This window comes from Erythrolamprus reginae, chromosome 1 (assembly GCF_031021105.1).
Source record: "Erythrolamprus reginae isolate rEryReg1 chromosome 1, rEryReg1.hap1, whole genome shotgun sequence".
Classification (NCBI taxonomy): Eukaryota; Metazoa; Chordata; class Lepidosauria; order Squamata; family Dipsadidae; genus Erythrolamprus; species Erythrolamprus reginae.
Genome location: NC_091950.1, coordinates 88594727 through 88619066, shown reverse-complemented (window position 1 = coordinate 88619066; position 24340 = coordinate 88594727). Strand labels below are relative to the sequence as shown.

The 24340-nt window shown below is 41.4% G+C and overlaps 1 protein-coding gene across 2 annotated transcripts in view; it reads left to right on the top strand.

Moving 5' to 3' along the window:
• RGS6 (regulator of G protein signaling 6) overlaps window positions 1-7284 on the top strand; it is a 319358-nt gene extending 312074 nt beyond the window's left edge. For both annotated transcript variants that reach the window (XM_070758388.1, XM_070758379.1), the window contains one exon: window positions 5757-7284. In XM_070758388.1, coding sequence (XP_070614489.1) covers window positions 5757-5807 — 51 coding nt within the window. In that variant the 3' untranslated portion in view covers window positions 5808-7284. The remainder of the gene's footprint in view (window positions 1-5756) is intronic.
• The last annotated feature ends 17056 nt before the right edge of the window (window positions 7285-24340 follow it).

Below are 24340 nucleotides of genomic sequence, written 5' to 3'. Positions count from 1 at the left end.
AGCTTCCTTATTTGGGCCATATCCCACTGCAAGTTCCGTAGTTCTCGACTTTCCACCATTCATTTAGTGATGGTTCAAAGATTCAACAGTCCTGGAAAAAAAGTTACTTTTTACTGTTTGTCACACTGACGACTGTTGCAACATCCACACAGTCACATGATCAAAAGTTGGCCACTATTGATGTATTTATGGTGATTGCAGTATCCCAGGGTTATGCTTTCATCATTTGGAACCTTTCCAACAAATAAGGTCAATAGGGGCAGCCAGATTCGCTTAACGGCTGCATGATTAACTTAATAACTGCAGTGATGTGCTAAACAGCTATGGCAAAAAGTGAGTAGGTGTGGAATTTTTTAAGTCCTCGACTTACAACCCCACCAGAAACGCAAAGTCCTCGACTTATGACTGGCCAGGAAGACTGATGCTGAAGCCTGATTGGCTAAGCACAAGAGGCTTTTCGAGCAGGAAGTTAAAGCCTTGTGATTGGTTGGCTGTCTGACAACCACGCTATAAAGGGAGCTTTCAGAGGTCTGTTCGCTGTTCTATTTAAGCTTAGCTGGAGTGGCGCTGAAAATGCCAGAATAAAAGTTCCCTTATTAAAAAGTCAGGCCTCTGCCCATCTAACAGACTGGCCCATCTAACAGAATCAGCCTTAACTCACTTAACAATTGCCCTGCTTAGCAATGGAGATTCTGACCTCAATTGTGATTGAAAGTCAAGGACTTGAGCTACTGAGAAATTAAGAAGCATAGAGGAATAGGACTACTGAGATTAATTACAGTATAGCTACAAAAATAGTCTTCTTTTAGCAAAATATAAAGACAATTATGAAAGTTCTGTTTGAATTGCAAAGTGAAGTTCTCTGCACTTTTAAACCTAACCTAAGCTTTGGTAAAGCACTAAACATCATTTGGACCTACAGTAATATTGAAGAATGTAGGTGAAGACATTTTTCTTCTAATGGAGTTCAGAATTTATTTGACTATCTGGGGGATTAGGAAAAAAGCCATTCTGTGCACAAAACATCTAATTTTGGATGGTACGTGCCCAAAATAAAAACAAACACACAAACACCACAGTTTGTTTCGGTCCATGCACAGAATGGCTGTTTAAGGCTAGACAGAAATGGGAGGAGCGAAAAACTCAAAGACATTTGACAGCTAATGGAAGTCTGGGAAAGATATGAAAAGATTGAGTTGAGAGCAGGCTGGTAGATATACTGCTCCAGGAATAGGCAAAAGTTACTGATAAATACCCACTTTGCCCTACTTACATTGTTCAGTTCTGTACCTGTGAATTCAATCATGTACATTAGAAAAACTCATTTGCAAAATTATGACTGTACCACAATATTTTTTTAAACTACTGTAACCTAGCTATATGTTGGTCTTCTGAATCTACTGTTAAAGGAAGGAAGAAAGGATAAATTAATTGCTTATTTTGTTCCTTCTCCTGTTACCTAAAACACTGCCTAATCTATTCTGCTGGACAGTCAACAAATTTCTAAATGCAAAGAATTAAAAATAATAGCAGAAGACTTCAGAAAAAACTCTGCCACCCACATCCACCATTCTTATTTTCCAAGAAGACTAGAGAAACAAAGCCTAACCTGAGTCACAAATACTTGACTGAGTCCATGTGTAAGATGTAAGAAGTTCAGAATGAAAGGATTTATTTCTCTCTTTCATGCAATCAGTAAGTTCTATATCTGGCACGTACATCTATTCTCTGGTGCTGGCTGCCTAGCAGATCTTTAACATTCAATTGGCAAGCTGAGATAATGATTGGGACCCAATTAAGAAGAGAAGGATGTACACTTATTTGGAGGAAAGAAAGCATTATAAAGGATATTGTATTGGCAGTTCTGTGTTAGCAAAAACTTCAGAAGAACAGGATTTAGGGGTAGTGATTTCTGACAGTCTCAAAGTGGATGAACAGTGCAGTCAGGCAGTAGGGAAAGCAAGTAGGATGCTTGGCTGCATAGCTAGAAGTATAACAAGCAGGAAGAGGGAGATTGTGATCCTGCTGTATAGAGCGCTGGTGAGACCACATTTGGAATACTGTGTTCAGTTCTGGAGGCCTCACCTACAAAAAGATATTGACAAAATTGAACGGGTCCAAAGACAGGCTACAAGAATGGTGGAAGGTCTTAAGCATAAAACTTATCAGGAAAGACTTAATGAACTCAATCTGTATAGTCAGGAGGACAGAAGGGAAAGGGGGGACATGATCGAAACATTTAAATATGTTAAAGGGTTAAATAAGGTCCAGGAGGGAAGTGTTTTTAATAGGAAAGTGAACAGACAAACAAGGGGACACAATCTGAAGTTAGTTGGGGGAAAGATCAAAAACAACATGAGAAAATATTATTTTACTGAATGAGTAGTAGATCCTTGGAACAAACTTCCAACAGACGTGGTAGATAAATCCACAGTAACTGAATTTAAACATGCCTGGGATAAACATATATCCATCCTAAGATAAAATACAGGAAATAGTATAAGGGCAGACTAGATGGACCATGAGGTCTTTTTTGCTGTCAGACTTCTATGTTTCTATGATATATAATGTGACTTTCAGGTCTGTCTGAAGCTAATGTAAATAAATTCTTTTGTGCTGTATTATTTTGCGAGCAGCACCAGTTGCATAAACTAAAATAGAAATGTTGAAGGTGGAAAGAAATAGCCTCGATTGGCATTATGACCTCAGAACAATCAGTGAGCCGGGGGGATGGGGGGGAATACCTTGAAATCTTCTGCTTCGGTTTTCTCAAATTTAATTGGAGAGAGACTCATCTCCTAATCCAGGTAGGAACCGTGGTAATTCCTGAAAGCAGAAGAATGAAGAAGAAATGCCAAAGAATGCAGACCTTACTGCTCCAAAGCCTGGATGGTTTTAAATGTAGGGCTAATTACTTGGTTCGTTTTATCCCTTTCTGTAATGTCTGAACAAAGCTTATTATGCCCATCCAGTTTTTCCCTTCTGTTTGATTGTACAGTGATCCCTCGATTAGCACGGTCTCGATTAGTGCGAAACGCTGCAACGCGGTTTTTCAAAAAATATTAATTAAAAAATACTCCACGTTTTTTTGCTATACCACGGTTTTTCCCACCCGATGACGTCATACGTCATCACCAAGAGTCACTTCTCTGTCTCTTTCTCTTTCTTTCCTGTCACTATGCTTCAATCATTTTCTCATTTCTCTTTTTTCTCCCCTTTTTTCTATCATTTCTCTCTCTCTTTCTTCCTCTCTCACACTCTCTTCCTCCCTTCTCTCTCCCCCCCTCCACTTGCCCACGAGAAGAAAAAAAGCAACCTCTGCCGGGCAGCTCCCCTTGTGCCCCCGCTTTGTGCCTGCCTCTTTTGGGGATTTCTTTTTCTTTTCTTTTTTGCGCTGGCAGCGGGAGCTGTTGGGGAGGGCTCTGCCGGGAAGGCCTCTCAGCTGCAGAGCCGAATGGGGGCGGAGGCAACAGCGGAGCCCGGCGCTGGGGCCATGCGAGGCTGTTCATCCAGGGGGGCGTGGACTGGCAAGTCGCCCTCCTTTCTCTCTCTTTCTCAAGATCGCTTGCCGCTTGCCGCTTGCCTATTGCAGCGAAGGAGGCGAAGCAAGGCTCCAAGCTGCCAAGCGGCAAGCGGCAAGCGATCTTGGAGTTTCCCCTTTGCCTGGGCGGCAGGAAGACCAAGGGAAGGTTCCTTCAGCCGCCCAACACCTGATCCGCTCCGCAGCGCGGCAGCAGCGAGGAGCCGAAGATGGGGTTTCCCCTTTGCCTTTACCCCATCTTCGGCTCCTCGCTGCTTCCGCGCTGCAGAGCAGATCAGCTGTTGGGCGGCTGAAGGAATCTTCCCTTGGTCTTCCCCGCCGCCCACACGCAAACTCCACCATCTGCGCATGTGCGGCCATGAAAAAAATGGCGCACATGCGCAGATGGTGGTTTTTACTTCCGCAGCCAGTATAACGCGGAAATCGGTTAGCGCGGGAGGTCTTGGAACGTAACCCCCGCGCTAACCGAGAGATCACTGTATCTGCTATAGGAGGGAGGTAGATTCATGGGGATGGTGTGGAGTAAACCAATTTTGTAAGTTTTACAGGCAATTTATTTCACTAACCTTTTATTCATTCCTTACCCTACCCTCCTGTCTTTTTTTAAAGTGGGTTTTGCAAAGCATACACTCATGTAAGTGTGTCAAATGTGAAAGTATTGGAGACAAGATTTAAAATTGCCAATATGAGGAACAATATGAGAGAGTCAGCAATTTTCTCTCACACACTGTTGAATTCAGTTGGCCTTTGGGGAGTTGATATCTGAATATTGGGGATCGTTCCTTTGCAATGAATACAGTGATAATGGTAGATTGGTAAATTCTACAATAATGGTAGAACCTTTATCCTTCTGTGTAACCAACTAAGCACTTGCTTTGGGAGCATTTACTGAAATGTTTTAGTAAATATATAATATTTACTGAATGTATAACGTTTAGTTTTGTATGTCACCTGTAGTTCTAAATTAACCATTCTTGAGGATTTGGGGTGTTTATAAATACCCTCGAGAAATTATGAATCCATCGGCGGATCTGTAGTTAAATCAGTGAAGCAGATCTGAGCCTGACGGGTATCTCTGGATGTGGATTGCAGCAACTGGAAAGGAAGGTGGGATGCAAATTCAGTGGGAAGGGAGGAATATATTCATCACATCAAGAAAGGGATCAAGCATGTAGGCAATTGCAGATTGGGAGGAAGAGGGCCCCAAAACCAGTGTTCCCTATTAATGAATATAATGGAGCTACCTTTTGCCTAGGGGGAGTGAATTTGTACAAGACTTCCAAGTTTGTCATTTTGGGACATTTTCCAACAGTGCAAAGAGGTATAGATAGCCGCCCCGAGTCTACGGAGAGGGGCGGCAGACAAATCTAATAAATAAAATAAAAAAATAAAAAACAAATAATAATAAATAAATAAATAAATAAATATCTGGACTCCCTTACATGTTTGGGTAAAATCAAGGGCAGCTTGATCATATTTGTAAAGGCCTTAAAATTGGAACAGAAAATAGTTCCACATTGAAGACATGCCCTTGATTATCTTTCTCAGGCCCCAAATAATGTTTATCTAGAACAGTGATGGCAAACCTTTTTTTCCTCGGGTGCCGAAAGAGCATGAGTGTGCGCTATCGTGCATGCGCAAGTGCCCATACCCATAATTCAATGCCTGGGGAGGGCGAAAACAGCTTCCCCTGCCCCCTGGAGGCCCTCTGGAGGCTGGGAACAGCCTGTTTCCCAACTTCTGGTGGGCCCAGTAGGCTCGTGTTTCACCCTCCCCAGGCTCCAAGGGCTTCCCTGGAATTGGGGGAGCGTTAAAATGCCCTTCCCACCCCCACCCCCCGAAGGTCTCTGGAAACCGAAAATGCCCTCTGTGTGAGCCAAAAATCAGCTGGCCAGCCCACACATGCACGTTGGAGCTGAGCTAGGGCAACGGCTCGCATGCCTGCAGATGTGGCTCCATATGCCACCTGTGGCATCCGTGGCATAAGTTCGCCATCACTGTTCTAGAAGAAATATAGGACAGCCCTGCCTCTTTTATCCTCACATGTGTCATCGCAACCACCTTTCGTTCCATAATTGGTCCTTGCCCCCCTGCCCCACAGCTTCCGAAAGTCACCGAGCAATCTGGCCTGTGTTACCAACTAATCACAAGATGAATTCATATCCTTGGCTTCTCCTTCCCTCCCCCCCTCCCCATTTCCCCTTTGTTCCTCCAGGGAAAGTCACTGGCTGGCAAGCGTCTCACAGGCTTGATGCAATCTTCTTGACAACGTCGTCTGGGCTAGCCGTTGCTGACATCTCCGAAAGACCGCTGCACCCTACCCGCCACCTCCTCCTCGGCCAAGGAAAGACATTGTTTGGGGCCATAGGGGTCGCTGCGAGGGGCGGGGGGTATAGACGAGAGAGAGAGAGAGCAAAGGGGAGAAAGAGAGCACGTTCAGACAATGGAAGTAACCTAGGGGAGGGGAAAAGATGCCCGGATGGAGACTCTGACCCACAGGGGGTTCCTCTTTCTGTAGTTTACATCAACACTTTTCTTATACCGCTTTGTAATGGCACTGAAGCCTCCAACTATAAGACTCTGCTTCTAATTTGATTCCAGAGGAACACCATTGCTGTCTAAAAGAAGCAGAGAAAGGAAGAGAGCGAGAAAGGGCTATCAGTGTTATTTTGCGTTCGATCCTAAGATAAATTAAAGGAAAGGACAGCTGGTTCGGATCAGTCTTCATAATGCAGGCGCTTTCTCCCACTCTTTGCTACTGCTGCATGTACACAGATGTCTCTATCAGCCTTTCACATATCTAGATAGGACCAACTTTTCATTCTGCTGAGCAGTAGGTTAACAGTAATCTCTAACTTCGCACTAATGGCTCAGATTTGGCATCCTTCCCAAAGCCAGAAGATTTCCCTTTGTCTGCAGAAAGTGATCAGGTGAGGAAGAAGGTTGATACCATAGAGCGTAAATGAAGATTTAAAAAAATGTAATCTAAGCAATTGGAAGGAGCACCCAAACGATTTTTCCTCCACACCCACCTGCAAATTTACTACAGATGCACAAGTCCTTTGTCTTCTAACTGTCTAGGTCCAATAGAATAACCATTACAATCTGCTTAGACTTGAAAGGAAGGATCTGCCTTTAGGCTAAAATACACATAGGAGTTTATTTGGGTTTTTCTGTTTTGCTTCATTCTTAAAAGGATGTTTGCAAAAGTGGCTTTAGCTCTTCACTGATAACCTTCGCTGTTCCAAATATGTTTTGGGATATTGCCTGCATGCTACAGCCCTTAGGACCATGGTCTGAGCTCCATATGAGCAATTGGATCCTACTAGAGTTGATTTGCATTTTATATATGTGAAATGATCATGTCCAGCAGTATGGTCCAAATGTTATGCCGGGCATCCCCCACTTACATGACCCAGCTGTGGTATTGCGGCCAGCCAGGAATGGCATCCCTTCTATTTATTTCATAAGCCCAGGAAAGTGCTTCATAATCCAAAGAAACAGATTGATTGAATATTTGCAACATACCATGGCTGGTGGTCAGCTGCTTTTAGCTTGGTGTATGATATGTTGCACAGGTCTGTTTTATGCATCCGTGTTATATAAAAGCACCTGGTTTAAAAAGCCAGGTGATGTTTGATAGGAGTGGAATATTTACTGAATTCTGCCCTTTTTTGTTTATTTTCCCACCAGGCTTAGCCCACAATATTAGTCATGTAGAGCAGTGTTTCCCAACCTTGGCAACTTGAAGATATTTGGACTTCAACTCCCAGAATTCCCCAGCCAGCGAATGCTGGCTGGGGAATTCTGGGAGTTGAAGTCCAAATATCTTCAAGTTGCCAAGGTTGGGAAACACTGATGTAGAGTAAACATATTTGATTGAATATATAATACATGATTACTGCATTGAGCACAATAAACTAGAATCAGTGATCAATTAAGCTGTTAAAATCTTAGTTAGGTCATTTAAAATTTAATTATCTAGAAATAAACCGAGGTTCAATTGCTTGAAGAAAGAACGTACACAGAGATTTTATTATTATTATTATTATTATTATTATTATTATTATTATTATTATTATTAAAACGTCCATGTAAACACTTCAATCTGGCAATTCCAGAATCTTGCACGGTATAAGTATCAGATTTCTTTTTTCACAATGTGGCAAATGGGTGAAAACCTCGTGGGAAACTCAACCAGGAATGGAAATTATTACATACAAATCTAATAAATTGAAATGATCCAACAAATTGCTCAAAATTGTGTCCAGTAATTAGATCTGAAATAAGGAAATTGTTTAATCAGTATATTATTTGTGTAACTCCCCCAAATAAATTAAAAAACCAAAAACCAGTTGCAATGGAAAATGGTCTGTGGGTTGTGTGGATAAATATTGTCTACAATGTACAGTATATGGGATCATATGGATGGCCTTAGCTGCCTTCTTTTGAATTAAAGTGAGAATTCCAACAAACGTACAGTTTGCATTCTAAATGCATCATCTCGTTTGAATACAAAAGTGTCAGCACAGCTATTTTTATTCATTTATTAAATCAAAGTGAGCAGCCATATAAATGTGATTAATAAATAAATAAAAATAAATTGTTGTACTGACATTTTTGGTCAAAGCACCAAGGGCAAGACAAGAAACAATGGAAAGAAACCAATCAGGGAGAGAAGGAACCTGGAATTAAGGGGAAATTTTCTAACAGTGAGAACAATTAACAAGTGGACAGAAGTTGTGGGTAAGTTATCACTGAAGGTTTTTTTTTTTAAAGAAGAGACTAGAAATGAAATTAAACTTATTTGCAGATGATGCAATTATACTGGCCCAGACCCCGGTGGAGATGATTAAAGGTATAAGAAATATTTTGCAAGAGTTTAAACACGAATCGGGATTATCGGTCAATATGGAAAAATCAGAGATTATGTGTTTAAATAGAGATTTATATGAAATGGTATAGGGCAGTGATGGCGAAACATTTTTTCCTTGGGTGCCGAAAGAGCGTGTCCGTGCGCTATCATGCATGCGTGAGTGCCCACACTCATAATTCAATGCCTGGGGAGGGCAAAAATAGCTTCTCCCCCCACCCGAGGCCCTCTGGAGGCTAGAAATGACCTGTTTCCCAACTTCTGGTGGGCCCAGTAGGGTCGTGTTTTGCCCTCTCCAAGCTCCAAAGACTTCCCTGGAGCTGGGGGAAGGTTAAAAACGCCCCATCTCCCCGGAGGCTCTCTGGAAGCCAAAAACGCCCTCCCAGAGCCTCCACTGACCGGCACACACATGCACACTGGAGCTGAGCCTGGACAATGGTTCACGTGCCAACAGATATGGCTCCTTATGCAACCAGTGGCACCCATGCCATAATTTCGCCATCACTGGTATAGGGTCTCCTGCTTGAGCAGAGGGTTGGACTAGAACAGGGGTAGGCAAAGTTGGCTCTTCTCTGACTCGTGGACTTCAACTCCCAGAATTCCTGAGCCAATCATGCTAGCTCAGGCATTCTGGGAGTTGAAGTCCACATGTCCTAGAAGAGCCAACTTTGCCTATCCCTGGAGTAGAAGATCTCCAAGATCCCTTTTCCAACTATTCTGATTCTGACATATTTAGAATGCATACAGTTACCAGAATTCTCACTTTAAAAGAAAGCAACTTTTGAAAACTGTATTATGACGTACTATATGTGCACAGTTCCATCTACAGGGTTTTTTTAAAAAAAAAAAATATGGCATGGGTGTTCTTATTTATGTTTTGTTTCTTTACTGCTACCTTCATGATCTATAAAATTCTACTATGCTGCCATTTGCCCTGTAAAACGGCATCGTGATTATGATTCTTTTTAATCATGTAAAGCTGTATTTCTAAATTCCTTCCATTTAGGAGAAAATGGGATGACCTTTGTGCAGTTGGAGGCTACATTTTATGCAGTCCAAAAATTGGATTCCAAGGACCACATTGTTTCTCCACATAGTAGTAAAATGCCACGCTTATTGTTGATGGAAGGAAAGAATAACAGAAAACCTATATGCTAAATATAGTGGAGACTTGTACACTGATTTTTAGCCTTCAGAAAATCAGGTCCAAATATTAGTAGTATGATCTTCAGAAGCTCTAGGGCACAGTGTAAGTTACTCATTTCTGACCTAGATTCATCCAAAGGTAAACGATTTAGGGCAGTGCAAACAGAAATCAGAAATTGTTGGTCCAAAAAGACTTGCAGAATATTCACAGGGAAGGCTATAAAGAAAGGAAAATAGAATAGAAGCAAAAGTCAAACAATGAAAAATATGTATGCGGCTTAGTTCGACATATTTAAGGTCAGTTTGAGAAAGGAAAGGTCTGAAGAGCTTAAACAAAGGACTTCATGAACAATTTGGATTTAAGGACAGACCTGGAGAAAGAGAATGTTATTTAGATAATGAGATGATTATTCATTTATGTACACATAAACCTTGATCCTTTTCAATTAAATATTTCCCTGATAACATGAAAGTGTTGTACAGTTCCTACCCTAAGCTGCCTGTCAATTAAGTTCAAACAAAATGGCCAGGCACAACTTTACTGTTTGTCAGCCAGCTTTTTAATGGCCATTTATATCAAATTTATTTCATATTGTTTTGTCTATTCAACTAATTAAATATCTGTTTTTGTCCTGAAATGTCTACTCCTAAATTCCACTATAGCATTAAAGATACCATAGATGTTAACCAGAAACAGATGTCAAATGTGAAATTTAGATTTACAGCGAGATAACTAATAATTCTTAAACAAGTGGGCCTGATCCACTGGAAATATTTCATCAGTCTCACATGCCCCAACAGAACTGAATTGCCTTATGTATGTCAAAACTAATCAGGTAGGCTTTAAGGGAAGGGAAGGAACATCAAAGAACAAGGAACTGTTAGGCTCTAAAGATAATGGACTTAATCCACATTTGAACCGGTTAGAAAATGATCTGTTATTGTTGTTGTCAAGGATGTAGCAATGGTCTCACTATACCAAGTAACTTAATCATGGTTCTTCTGTCCCACAACTTGTATCACACCCACACACATATACATGCAGTTTCTCTCTAACCTTCCTACTCATAATGTTATATTATTATACAATTAAAACATTATATGCTGCCTCAGTTGAGATTATTTCCTCAATTGCAACCTTTTCCCATTTCCCTCTTTTTGTGTAGATTATGTACTCTCCATGCCCAACTCATAGACAGACTTCCCCCAGGATGAGGACCAACCTGGTCCTTCAGATCAACAGTTTTATGTAGAATTTACACAAAAGGAGTAACAGTGCACCGTGCAAGTGAGGGCCATGGCTTGATCACTTTCCCCCTGTCAATACTGAATGGAACTGGCTACCAAAAATGGAGGAGAACCTCTGCAGAATGGTATTCCCATTTCCATACTCCACAACTAGTCCAGAAGGACAATGTGGTGATATTAAAAGCCACCAAGAAATCAAGAGGCATTAAGATAAATGCACTTTCCCCCCATAAATTGAAAAACAAAATCCAACAAAGGCATTGGGGAAAAACAGATCTAGGCTCCGTGGCCAAAGGCTCAGCAGAAAGAACGTGGATGACCACCAACCACCAGCTCTGGCTGCTGCAGCCGCAGACTCCACAGCCAAAGGCTCAGCAGAAAGAGCGCAGCGCCTAAGCCAAGGAGAACTGGGGAGGCATTCGGCCCCAGCTGGGGGAGAACCATTCTAGAGTGGCCACGGGCCATGTGATGAGGGGGCAGACGAGAGGGGCCCACTCCGGCCCCCATCAATAAATAGCGAAAGCTCCATTTGTTTTGGCTGCCATGATTAAAAGCATCGCAGCCGCCATTGTGCTCTAGTGGTTAGCGCCACCACTGCCAGAGCTGCTGCTGCTCCTTTTGAACTTTCTGGCCCTCTTCACCCTCCCTTTCCTCCTCCTCCTCCTCCTCCTCCTCCTCCTCGCCATTGCCTCCTCATGGAACCTGCCTGCCGCTGCCAGGACCGGGAGGTGGGCAGCTGGGGGGTGTTGGAGAGGCAAAAGCCCACCCAACCCACCTCCGTGGGCTGGCTCACCTGCTGTCATTGGGGAAGGCGGACATGCACCTCTGCCTCTCCCCCAGGTTCAAAACGCAATTTAACTTCAAAGCTGAGAAAGGGAAGCAAATGAAAAGTAACAAGTCCTGTGACTGGCTGGTGGCCAAGTGTCCCCTGCGTCCAAAAGGCCACCAATGGCTGGGGGGCAGAAGGATGGGGACGAAACAGGCTCGGCCAAGTGAAGGAGGCTAAAAGTCCCATTCCAGGGGAAAACACACCTTTGAGACACCCGCATAAATCCACACAGGCTTTGACTCTGTGATAAGCTGCTTGTTATAAGTTATAAGAGATGGAGTTTCCATTTCAGGGCAATCTACTGCAAAGGCCCAATCAAAGAAAGGTAGAAGGATAAGGATTTTTTTTTCACTAAAACCATCACAAACTACCTTCTAGGTCAGTGATGGTGAACCTTTTACTCCTCAGGTGCCAAAAGAGTGTGCATGTGTGCTATCACACATGTGTGAGTGCCCACACCCATAATTCAATGCCCGGGAGGGCGAAAACATCTTCCTCCGCCTCTCCTCCCCCTTGAAACTCTCTGGAGGCCACAAATGGCCTGTTTCCCAACCTCTGGTGGGCCGAGTAGGCTCATGTTTTGCCCTCCCCGGCTCCAAAGGCTTCCCTGGAATTGGGGGAAGGGTAAAAATTGGGGGAGGCTAAAACATGGGTAGGCTTGTCCAGCGCGTGACCCATCTGGCCTGTGGGCTGTGAGTTTGACACCCCTGTTCTAGAGAAATTGCATGGGAGGTTGGAATTTTGCAAGGGTCCAATTGGCCTGTTAAAGGACCATACTCCCATCCTGCCTTAGGTCTTTTTCTTGGGTTAAAGCACAAATAGAAACTGATCAACCACCAATGTTTACCTTCTCTGATCTGGTAGGAAGAGTGACCTTGAGTCATGTATACCACAAAGTCACTATTCCTGCTGGTAACTTCCCTTACCAGATGCAATCCAGTCTTTTCTTCTCTGCTCTGTGGGAGCATCTGTGCTGCTAATGCTTTCTGGAGGACTCCATAATTACAGAGGGTCTTCAGCAAAGGATCTGCATTTCATGAGTGGAAGAAAACACAAAGAAGAAATCCCTTCCCTTTCCCCTAACAACAGAAATGGTGCTGCCACCACCCACCAACTCACTATGAGAACAACAACATTGCCAGTTTCATTTCTGAGATGCACTAGTGGAGAAAACGTTTTCTCAAATTGCAAACTTTTCCCCTGAGAGAATCTTAACAGGAACCAAGAAACATTTCCATAAATGAGTTTTTCTGATATGACAGGGAAGCAATGAAATAAAAAAGTACCACCACTTTTCCTTTCCCATAGGAATCAATGAAAAAGCAAATAATGCATGTGATTGGGGAAACCACAGGGAGGGGGGAGGCCCTGTTTCCTCACAGGAGATTCCTAGAGAGGCCCCACGGAGGTTTCTTCCTGCCTTTTCAGGCCCTGTTTCCTCTCAGGAGATTCCTAGAGAGGCCCCGCGGAGGCTTCTCCCTGCCTTTTTGGACCTTATTTCCTCCCTGGAGATTCCTAGAGAGGCCCCGCGGAGGCTTCTTCCTGCCTTTTCAGGCCCTGTTTCCTCTCAGGAGATTCCTAGAGAGGACCTGCGGAGGCTTCTCCCTGCCTTTTTGGACCTTATTTCCTCCCTGGAGATTCCTAGAGAGGCCCCGCGGAGGCTTCTCCCTGCCTTTTCCGGCCCTGTTTCCTCTCAGGAGATTCCTAGAGAGGACCTGCGGAGGCTTCTCCCTGCCTTTTCCAGTTATAGTTTCAGAGGCTCGGTTTTGTAAGTGGAAAATGCTTCTTGAGAAGAGGCAAAAAAAATCTTGAATACCCAGTTCTTATCTAGAAAAGTTCATAAGTAGAGGCATTTGTAGGTAGAGGTACCACTGTATCTCATGTTCATGATCCCTTGCAAACTTTAGGAACAACTGGATAAAAACTTAAGAATGTTACACAGTATTTACATCAAGGAAGTTAATCATTATACTATTTAGCTTATGATATGACATACACTATAAGCCACTCATGTCTGAGGATCAGATATGACTGAATGGCTGATGACAATGATGACAACCACGTTAACAGTGCCCTAATTTGAGTATATAAGGTGATGCAACTTGTAGCTTCTCTCACACACTGCAAAGCTCTAGGCAGATATAAGAACCTGTGGATCAGGATTTGTTGAACTACAACTCCCATCATCATTGGTCCTGCTAGCTGCAGATGGTGGCCCCATAATATTAACAGAATCAGAGATGCCTCACTTCCAGAAAATCAACAATTGGTCTTCAGCATTTACATCTTTCTCAGTGAGAAGTGGAAGCTCTCTCCTAAGGCAATGCAAGCTGTTTATTATACATGTATTTCTCCTTATTTTCCATTCAAGGTTATCTATCTTTTCTCCAAATGCCTCTCCTGTGGTTTTAATAGAAGGACAAGTTGCCCAACAGAAACCTTGTCCAGCCTGCAGCTGTTGGCCAGTGAGCAATTCTGCTTATCAGCAGACAGAGAAATTTATAGATGATTTACCCTTTGGCTCCTTTAGGTAGTGTATTCCCCAGGCCAGCTGGAATGTACCGATACACAGCTGTGCCTCCCACTCCAAGCAACTTGGTAGCAGACCGTCTGCTTTGAAGCTGCAGGAAGAATTGAATGTGTACAGCAACAACGCAGATCAACCATCTGTGGTTTCCACCTTTCTTCTGCAGATAAATTAGCTCGCTGTCCTGAAATCTGGGCATGTTGTTAATGATAAAGAACGTTTCATGTTGCAATAAAATAAAATATAAAAGTATAAGGCCTTGTATGTGTTCTTTTCAAGGAGCTAAGCTTGTGAGCGTTCCAATTTACTCCTTTTTCATCATCAGGGAGAGTTTCATTATCATGCTTCTCTTGCTCCCTGATTTTGTCCACATCCTTCAACACAAGCTGCTTTTTCTGCTGCCAGCAAAAATGCTTACCTGTCTTCTTCGGTTAGGAAGCAGCAAACCCGTACAGCCATACATTTTCGTACAACTAAGCAAGAGCATTGTTATGTGAGTTTCACCACATTTTACTCAATCAAGTAGGATGCTTGGCTGCATAGCTAGAAGTATAACAAGCAGGAAGAGGGAGATTGTGATCCCACTGTATAGAGCGCTGGTGAGACCACATTTGGAATACTGTGTTCAGTTCTGGAGACCTCACCTACAAAAACATATTGACAAAATTGAACGGGTCCAAAGACAGGCTACAAGAATGGTGGAAGGTTTTAAGTATAAAACGTATCAGGAAAGACTTAATGAACTCAATCTGTCTAGTCTGGAGGACAGAAGAGAAGGGGTGGGGGGAACTGATCGAAACATTTAAATATGTTAAAGGGTTAAATAAGGCCCAGGAGGGAAGTGCTTTTAATAGGAAAGTGAACACATGAACAAGGGGACACAATCTGAAGTTAGTTGGGGGAAAGATCAAAAGCAACATGAGAAAATATTATTTTACTGAAAGGGTAGTAGATGCTTGGAACAAACTTCCAGCAGACATGGTTGGTAAATCCACAGTAACTGAATTTAAACATGCCTGGGATAAACATATATCCATCCTAAGATAAAATACAGAAAATAGTATAAGGACAGACTAGATGGACCATGAGGTCTTTTTCTGCCATCAGACTTCTATGTTTCTATTTCCTGGCTCCAACAGTCATGTGCAAGCTAGAGAAGAACATCTGAAGGCATGTGTAAGGTTCTAATGTACAGAAGTTATGGTTAAATGTGCGCCATGTTTTCCAAATGCAGTAAATGAGGTTGAATATGTAGTTTTGGAAGAATGGTGCAAAAATGCACATGTGCCCTATTCAGATGTGCATATTCAGATGTTTTTTACAGGGAATAATTTTCTGCTCCAGGCTCCAAATCCCAGTTTAGAACTGATGCACTGTGTACAATAACTTTCAGCTTCATTAATCAAAAAGTGTTCTATATAAATAGTAGCCCCATCTATACAGTATGGGAAATTTGAGTAATTTTAACAAAGGTTGGGTTCTACTGTGGTTTCTGTGACTTGGTATATTATGCAAACCCAGATAAGGCAATTATGTTATGTTTGGGTTGTGAGAATCCAGTTAACCAGGTAAATTCAATCAGCCAAGATAAAAAATCACCCACATTGGCACGTAGCACAAATGTGATGGCCAGCTTCATTCATCTTTCATTCTATCCATGGAAATGTTCTCAAATTTCACTAAGCCCTTCAAAGATCATGTTGATCCATTCATTTAGTTATCCATTTAGTTACCATACTTTTCAGAGTATAAGACACACCTTAGTTTTTGGGGAGGAAAATAAGGAAAAGAATCTGCTTACCAGATATTCATCTGGCTAGCATCTTTAGCCTGGTCAGCTTCAGCACATTATTTTGTCCCCTGGTTAAGGCTTTAAAAATACCATATTCAGAGACAGTAACAATGAAAGAGCTCGCAAGCCGGTAAGAGCTGGGAAAATCATTAGCATCTGGTTAGGGCTGGAAAGAAACATTTGGAGCAAGTAGAGCAATGGAAAAAAACTTGCAAAGACTTAGAGCTTGGGAAACATTCTTCACAAAGAGAAACAATGAAAGAGGTTGCAAGCCTCTAAGACCTGGGAAGATTGTTAGCACCTGGTTAGAGCTGGAAAGAAATATTTGAGGCAAGTTAGAGCATTGGGGAAAAAAACATTCTTCGCAAAGAGTAACAATGAAAGAACCTGCAAGGTAAGAGCTGGGGAAATTGTTTGCACCTAGTTAGGGCTGGGGGAAAAAACTACATTCAGAGTATAAGATGCACCTGAATTTTCAGCCTTTTAGGGAAGAAAAGGGTGTGTCTTATACTCCAACAGTATGGTATGTACCTTGATGATTATGTGAGGCAGGTCTCTCCACATCGTAAAATAGAATAACAGAGTTGGAAGGGCCCTCAGATGTCTTCTAATCCAACCCCTTGCTTAGGCAGAAAACCCTACACCATTTAAGACAAATGGTTGTCCAACATCTTCTTAAAAACAGTGTTGGAGCATTCATATCTTCTGGAGGCAAGTTGTTCCACTGATTAATTGTTCTAACTGTTCAGGAAATTTCTTCTTAGTTCTAAGTTGCTTCTTTCCTTGTTTCCATTGCTTCTTGTTCTACCCTCAATGGTTTTGGAGAATAGTTTGACTCCCTCTTCTTTGTGGCAACTCCTGAGATTTTGGAACACTGCTATTGTGTCTCTCCTGATCCTTCTTCTCATTAAACTAGACATACTCAGTTCCTGCAACCAGTGTTCCCTCTAATTTTTTTTTGGGGTGGGCGGAAAAGTATAGTGTCTGAGCGGCAGTCCCTTCGGGACTGGGCGGCACAGAAATAATAAATAAACAAACAAGCAAACAAACAAACAAACAAATAAAAAACCCACCCTGTTTTGCCTCAGAGAATTTCAAAATAAAATACTGTACTGTGTGTCTATAACAGTGAGCTCATAATAGGGCAACTCTATCAATATCAAAATGCCACTTAAATAGTTGAGCTAATTTCAAACTAGATTTTGATTTTCTTTCTCTCTTCCTTACTCCCATTCTTTTTCTTTTTCTTTTCCTTCCTTCTTTTTTCTATCTTTTTTCTATATCTTCCTCTCTCTCTCTCTCCTTCCCTCTCACTCTTTCCCTCTTGGCTTCTGGGCAGGTTTGGAAAACTCTGAGTTGATGATGATTTTTAAGTGAGCGATTGCTCACTGCTCAGCTTAGAGGGAACTATGCCTGCAACTGTTCTTCATATGTTTTAGCCTCCAGTCTCCTAATCATCTTTGTTTCTCTGCTCTGTACTCGAGTCTCAACATCATTTTTACATTGTGGTGACCAAAACTGAATGCAATATTCCATGTGTGGCCTTACCAAGGCCTTATAAAGTGGTATTAACACTTCACATGATCTTGATTAATGCAGCCTAGTACTGTGTTGGCTTTTTTGGCAGCTGCTGCACACTGCTGCCTCATATTTCAATGGTTGTCCCCTAGGACTCCAAGATCCCTCTCACAGTTACTACTGTTGAGCAAGGTACCACATATACTGCACCTGTGCATTTTGTTTTTCTTGCCTAAATCTTCTATTCTTGCATTATTTATTTGAGGCATATTTATTATATAATATTATATATTATCTATCTATCTATCATCTATCTATCTAATCTATCTATCTATCATCTATCTATCTATCTATCTATTTATCTATCTATCTATCATCTATCTATCTAATCTATCTATCTATCTATATCTATCTATCTATCTATCTATCTATCTATCTATCTATCTATCTATCTATCTATCTATCTTCTATCTGACTTCTATCCCGTCCAATCCCAAAGACTCAGGGCAGCTTACAACTCTATAAAAATTACAAAAACACTAAGAAGAAGTCAAATATAAAATTTAAACTATAAAATCTTTTTTAAAAAAACCATAATAACTAACCCATCAACATGCATACATAACATTCAAACAATATAGCTGTGATAGTTGTTAAATTCATGGGCCCCAGGCCTGCCAGGTATTAGTGGCCTTACAAAAAGCCAATAGGGTAGGAGCAATACAGGCCTCGGGGTTGGGGGGATTGGTTCCATAGAATTCCATTTTTAATGCTCTGGTTGACATCAATTTTGGTGGTGTCCAGCCATAATGTTCTTTGACAGCCTGTTTACCTTTTACAGCTAACTTTCAAACATAAATGCTTTCTCCAGTGAATTCCCCCACATGACATGGTGAAAATAAGCAAGACACAATTTTGTGACCTTCCCCCAGTGAAGGGCTACCAAAAGTTTTACTACCACACTGTGGGCGTGTCTTAAGCAGGCTGCCCTGCATTTTCTTTCAACATCTTTCAGTGCAAATTGGGTGCTCAAGGGTGGAGCTCCATTTTCGCTACCCCACTGAGTCCTTCCCCCCTCCAGGCAGTAGCCCACCCCTGCCTCCCACCCTTCTAGTGACATGTCTGGTGTTATGGATTCCAGTATTTGCTTGTTGGCCACCTTTGCTGTCCAAGGAATATGCACGAGCCTTCTCCAGCATCAAAACTCAAATGAGTCAATTTTCTTCCTGTCTTGCTTTATGGCCCACTCTTTAGAGCAGTGTTTCCCAACCTTGGCAACTTGAAGATATCTGGACTTCCATTCCCAGAATTCCCCAGCTGAATTCCCCAAGTTGCCAAAGTTGGGAAACATTGCTTTAGAGAACATCAACATTTTAGTGACTGAAACATTTATTTTTATTTTATTTATTTATTTTGTCCAATGCACAATAATACAAAATGAAGGTTATAGAGTAAAATATATTAGAGAATTATAGAGTAGAAACATACATAGAAACATAGAAGACTGACGGCAGAAAAAGACCTCATGATCCATCTAGTCTGCCCTTATACTATTTTTTGTATTTTATCTTAGGATGGATCTATGTTTATCCCAGGCATGTTTAAATTCAGTTACTGTGGATTTACCAACCACATCTGCTGGAAGTTTGTTCCAAGGATCTACTACTCTTTCAGTAAAATAATATTTTCTTATGTTGCTTTTGATCTTTCCCCCAACTAACTTCAGATTGTGTCTCCTTGTTCTTGTGTTCACTTTCCTATTAAAAACACTTTATTGTTGTGAGCCGCCCCGAGTTTGCGGAGAGGGGCGGCATATAAATCCAATAAACCTAACCTAACCTAACTTCCCTCCTGAACCTTATTTAACCCTTTGACATATTTAAATGTTCTGATCATGTCCCCCCCTTTTCCTTCTGTCCCCCAGACTATACAGATTGAGTTCATTAAGTCTTTCCTGATACGTTTTATGCTTAAGTAAAATATATTAGAGAAAGAATAGAAGTGAAAATTTAGGAATAGAATACAGTGATCCCCCGGGTATTGCGCTCCCGATGATTGCGAAACGGCTATATGGCGATTTTTGAACCCGGAAGTAAAACCACCATCTGCGCATGCGCGCCCTTTTTTTCTATGGGCACGCATGCGTAGATGGCGCCGGGCAGATCAGCTGCTGGGCGACTTCCCTGGGTCTTCCCCCGTTCGCCGCTCACCCGCCCTTCGCCCGGCCACCCGCCGTTCGCCCGCCGTTCGCCCAGCTCGCCCGCCGTTCGCCCGGCCACCCGCCGTTCGCTCGCTGCTCGCCCGGCCACCCGGGTTCGTTTGGCTTCGGGACATGCCGGCGGCGACGTTTTAAAACAGCCGCGCGGTTTACCAACTGAGTCCCGAAGTCAAAGGCGAACGTGGGCGTGGGCGGCGGGGAAACCCCAATCTTCGGCTCCTCGCTGCTGGGAAGTAAAAACACCATCTGCGCATGCGCAGATGGTGTTTTTACTTCCGCAGCGCTACTTCGCGAAAACCCGCTCGTTGCGGGGGGTCCTGGAACAGAACCCTCGCAATGATCGGGGGATCACTGTATATCAATTAGAGAATAGAAGGATATTATGAGAGTAGAATAAGAAGAATATAATAGAAGAATAGGAGATATGATATAGGAGACATAGCAGAGACAATAGGACAGGGGAGGCATGCTAGTGCTCTTATGCACGCCCCATACTGACATCTTAGGAATCTGGAGAGGTCAACTGTGGATAGTCTAAGGGTAAAATGTTGGGGGTTAGGGGAAGATATTACGGAGTCCGGTAAAGAGTTCCACGCTTCGACAACTTGATTACTAAAGTCATATTTTTTACAGTCCAGTTTGGAGCGGTTAATATTAAGTTTGTATCTGTTGTGTGCTGTTGTTTTATTGTGGTTGAAGCTGAAGTAGTCATTGACAGGCAGGACGTTACAGCATATGATCTTGTGGGCAATACTTAGATCATGTTTAAGGTGTCGTAGTTATAAGCTTTCTAGGTCCATGATAGTAATTCTAGTTTCGTAGGATATTCTGTTTCAGGTGCCTTATAATTGTAGAATTGTAAGCCAGCCAGAGTCATTTGGTTGAGTTGTGCAGCTATAGACATTGAATAAATAGTGACATAAATAAATAATGATTCCATTCTCAATATTTCCTTACTTCTTTGTGCGAGGGTATAATGGAAACAATAGTCTCCCCAGGACAGATTAAATCAACAGCCACAAGGCAGAATTTCCTAATTCCTTTGTTTGAAAGTCAGTAACTTGCTGGCAAGCTTGTTTTTTGATTGAAGTACTCCCGCAGTTTAGATTTTTCTCTTTACTTCTTCTTACTCCAAATATAAATCCAAGAACCTTTAACTTCAACTCACTTTTTTCACCCTTTCATATTGTAAACAGCATCCCTTTGGAATATTTATCGTCCTTCTTTTTGGCAGCCTTTAAAATATATATAAACAACAAATCTGCTATTACTTTAAAAATCATCTTCCTGTTGGTTTTATGTAAGCAGTTTCTACATCTTTGAATACTACTGAGAGCTACTCTCTGAGGTTAAATGAAGTACCATTCTGCTTTCTGTCACAAAAACTGGATTTGTCTTTGATAGCTATAGCAAACAATTCTGCTAGAGAGAACTTGAAGGGGTAGAGGATCAATGAAGTTATCAATTTTGGCTGTATAATCAAGGGCCCACTTCCTTTTTATGTATATTAGTGCACATAATCAGGTGTTTTATTGCCATGTTAGCTTTTTTTCACCCCCTGTAGATAATCCTAGAACAAGAGTAAGGAAAAAAGTAATGTTTATATTACAGTGTTCCCTCGATTTTCATGGGTTCGAATTTCACGGAAAGTCTATACCATGGTTTTTCAAAAATATTAATTAAAAAATACTTCACGGGTTTTTTCCCTATAACACGGTTTTTCCCCACCCAATGACGTCATATGTCATCGCCAAACTTTCGTCTGCCTTTAATAGATATTTTTTTTAATAAACTTTAATAAATAAACATGGTGAGTAATAATCTAAATGATTGCTAAGGGAATGGAAAATTGCAATTTGGGGGTTTAAAGTGTTAAGGGAAGGCTCATAGCCAAAAATAGTGTATTTACTTCCGCATCTCTACTTTGTGGAAATTCGACTTTCGCGGGCAGTCTTGGAACGCATCCCTCGCGAAAAGCGAGGGAACACTGTACTAATAAGTATGAGTAAGTTTAATGAAAAGAAGGACCAGGGGAGACATGATAGCACTGTTCCAATATCTCAGGTGTTCCAATATCTCATCCCCTCACAAGATTTTGCTTCTGCACATGAGCAGGAAGCAAAATGAAGTGAAACTTTAAAAAAAAAATTCTGCTGTGTGATGGACCAGTGAAGACCACACCAGAGCGGTCACAAATAAATCCACGGGCCATTACCGGAACGGAGCTCCGGGGTGTACCGGTAGCAACCCACCCCCGATTGTATCGATATCTCTTGTCAGACTACTTTATATTTAGTTTGCTCATAATGTTTTTTTAATCACTTCAAACCTATTTAGTGATTGGTCCTTTCAGCTAAATCTTTGAACTTTCTTGAGAAAATTGGCTAATTTGTCTAAATCGGTGCCATTCTAATTAATGTTTCAGTTGTTTTGCCTGGGAATGCTATGTGTTAACAATATCAAAAAATACAGATGATAGAGTACTATTGTTGGACCACACAGAGAGATATACAGGTTTTTTTAGTTTTCTTTTTTCACTCTCCCAAAGTGGCAAATTACTCAGCCATTCATTTGCACTGACAGGATGATGTTTAGTAGGTGGTTTGAATCCCTCCTTTCAATCTGGAAAAATATGTGTGAGGCTTCCACATCCAGCCCCTGAGCATTTTTACCCTTATTTCCTAGAAGCGGTCACAAATCTCCAAATGTCATTTCAATTGCCACCCATCAGTAACCCAGCAAAGATCCTTCTAAGACTTTTTTCCCCCTCCTTCTGGAATGAAAAAAATTAAAGCTACAGTAATAATGGAAGAGAGACCAGTTGCATTCCATAGCCACAAAATCATTGGGCCTTGTGAATTGTTGTCCCTATTTATCCACTAACTTGACTCTTGAAATCTTGATTTTTTCAAAATTAGATATTAAAAGCAAGCGAAACTATGATAGGTATATTTTCTTTCATGTACACTGAGAGCATATGCACACAAGACAAATTCCTTGTGTGTCTAATGACAATTGGCCAATAAGGAATTCTATTCTATTCTATTCTATTCTACTCTACTCTACTCTACTCTACTCTACTCTACTCTACTCTACTCTACTCTACTCTACTCTACTCTACTCTACTCTACTCTACTCTACTCTACTCCATTCCATTCCATTTTATTCTATTCTACATTATGAAAATAAATCAGAAATACATGATTGTACACAGGGATGGGTTCTAACTTACTTTGCTGCCAGTTTGCTTCCTCCCATGCGGGGTGACTGAGCCTCATGGGTGGGCGTGCACTTTGCATGTGCACACATGTGCAATGCCCAAAATTTTTTAAAAATCCTCTGAAAGCCATAAACAAAGGTGGTGATGCATGCGCAGTGCCAGAAAATTAAAATTTATTTTTATTTTTACTTTTATTTTATTTTGAATTTTATTTGTTTGTTTGTTTGCTTGCTTGCTTGTTTGGTGGGTTTTTTCTTCTTCTGAGCATGCGCAGAAGCCAAATCTCCGGCACCACACTGCGTCGCTATTTTGTTTTGGGCTATTTAAAAAAAATCTTATTATTTTCAGATTTTTTGCTAATGCACATGTGCACGTAAGCAAAGCGCATTTATGGCTATATGGCACAACCATGTGGCGTGGAAGGAAGCAAATGGCAGTGAAGTAAGGTAGAACCCACCTTCATTAGAAGATCAGCTCTTTTCCAGTCTTCTGGCAGTTCCCCGGTCCTCCAGGATCTTTGAAAGATATAGTTCAGTGGTTCTGAGATCTCGTCTGCCAATTCCTTCAGAACCTTGGGGTGTAATCCACCTGATCCTGGTGATTTGAACTCATCTAGGGTAGACAGGTGTTCAATTACCATTTTCTTCCCTATTTTAACTTTGTTCCTAGTATGTTCTTTGTGGTGCTGTTTTCGATAGGTTGGACTGTATTTTCCCTTTATGTAAAGACAGATGCAAAAAACCTGTTAAGTAGCTCGGCTTTCTCCCTGTTGCTTATCACCTTTTTGCCATTTTCTCAGAACAATGGACCAATTGCTTCCTTGATTTTTTTTCTTGTTGGAAGAACGTATAACATATTTTATAAGAACATTTTTTGTTATTGTTATATTTTTTGTTATTTTTTTAACTAACTGCCCCATTGAGATCTAGGGAGCTAAGTAACCATCCACAATAAGAACTTGTGTATTTGTTTGTTTGTTTGTTTGTTTTGTCAAGTACATATTGGAGGTATGTAAAGATATAATAATATTCATATACATGATACTAGTATAAAGTGACCAGATTTTAATATTTGGAAAGAGGGACACCATTGAGCGCAGGGGGGGGGGGGCGCTAAAGAAAGTTTTGCAAAAAAAAATTAGCTAAAACAATTATTTATTTATTTATTTATTTATTTCCTTTTTTCTTTCTTTCTTTCTTTCTGTTTCTCTATTCCTTCCTCTTTTCTCTCTTTCTCTCTCGTATAACATATTTTATAAGAACAACATTTTTTGTCATTTTTTTACTTTGGTCACAAGCCTTTGTTCATTGTGAGCCTTAACTTTCCTCATTTCATCTTTACAGACTCGGGCTATTTGCTGATATTCTGCCTTAGTTATTTCCCTTTCTTTCCACTTTTTATATCTGCAACCTCAGAAGATTGGATGGA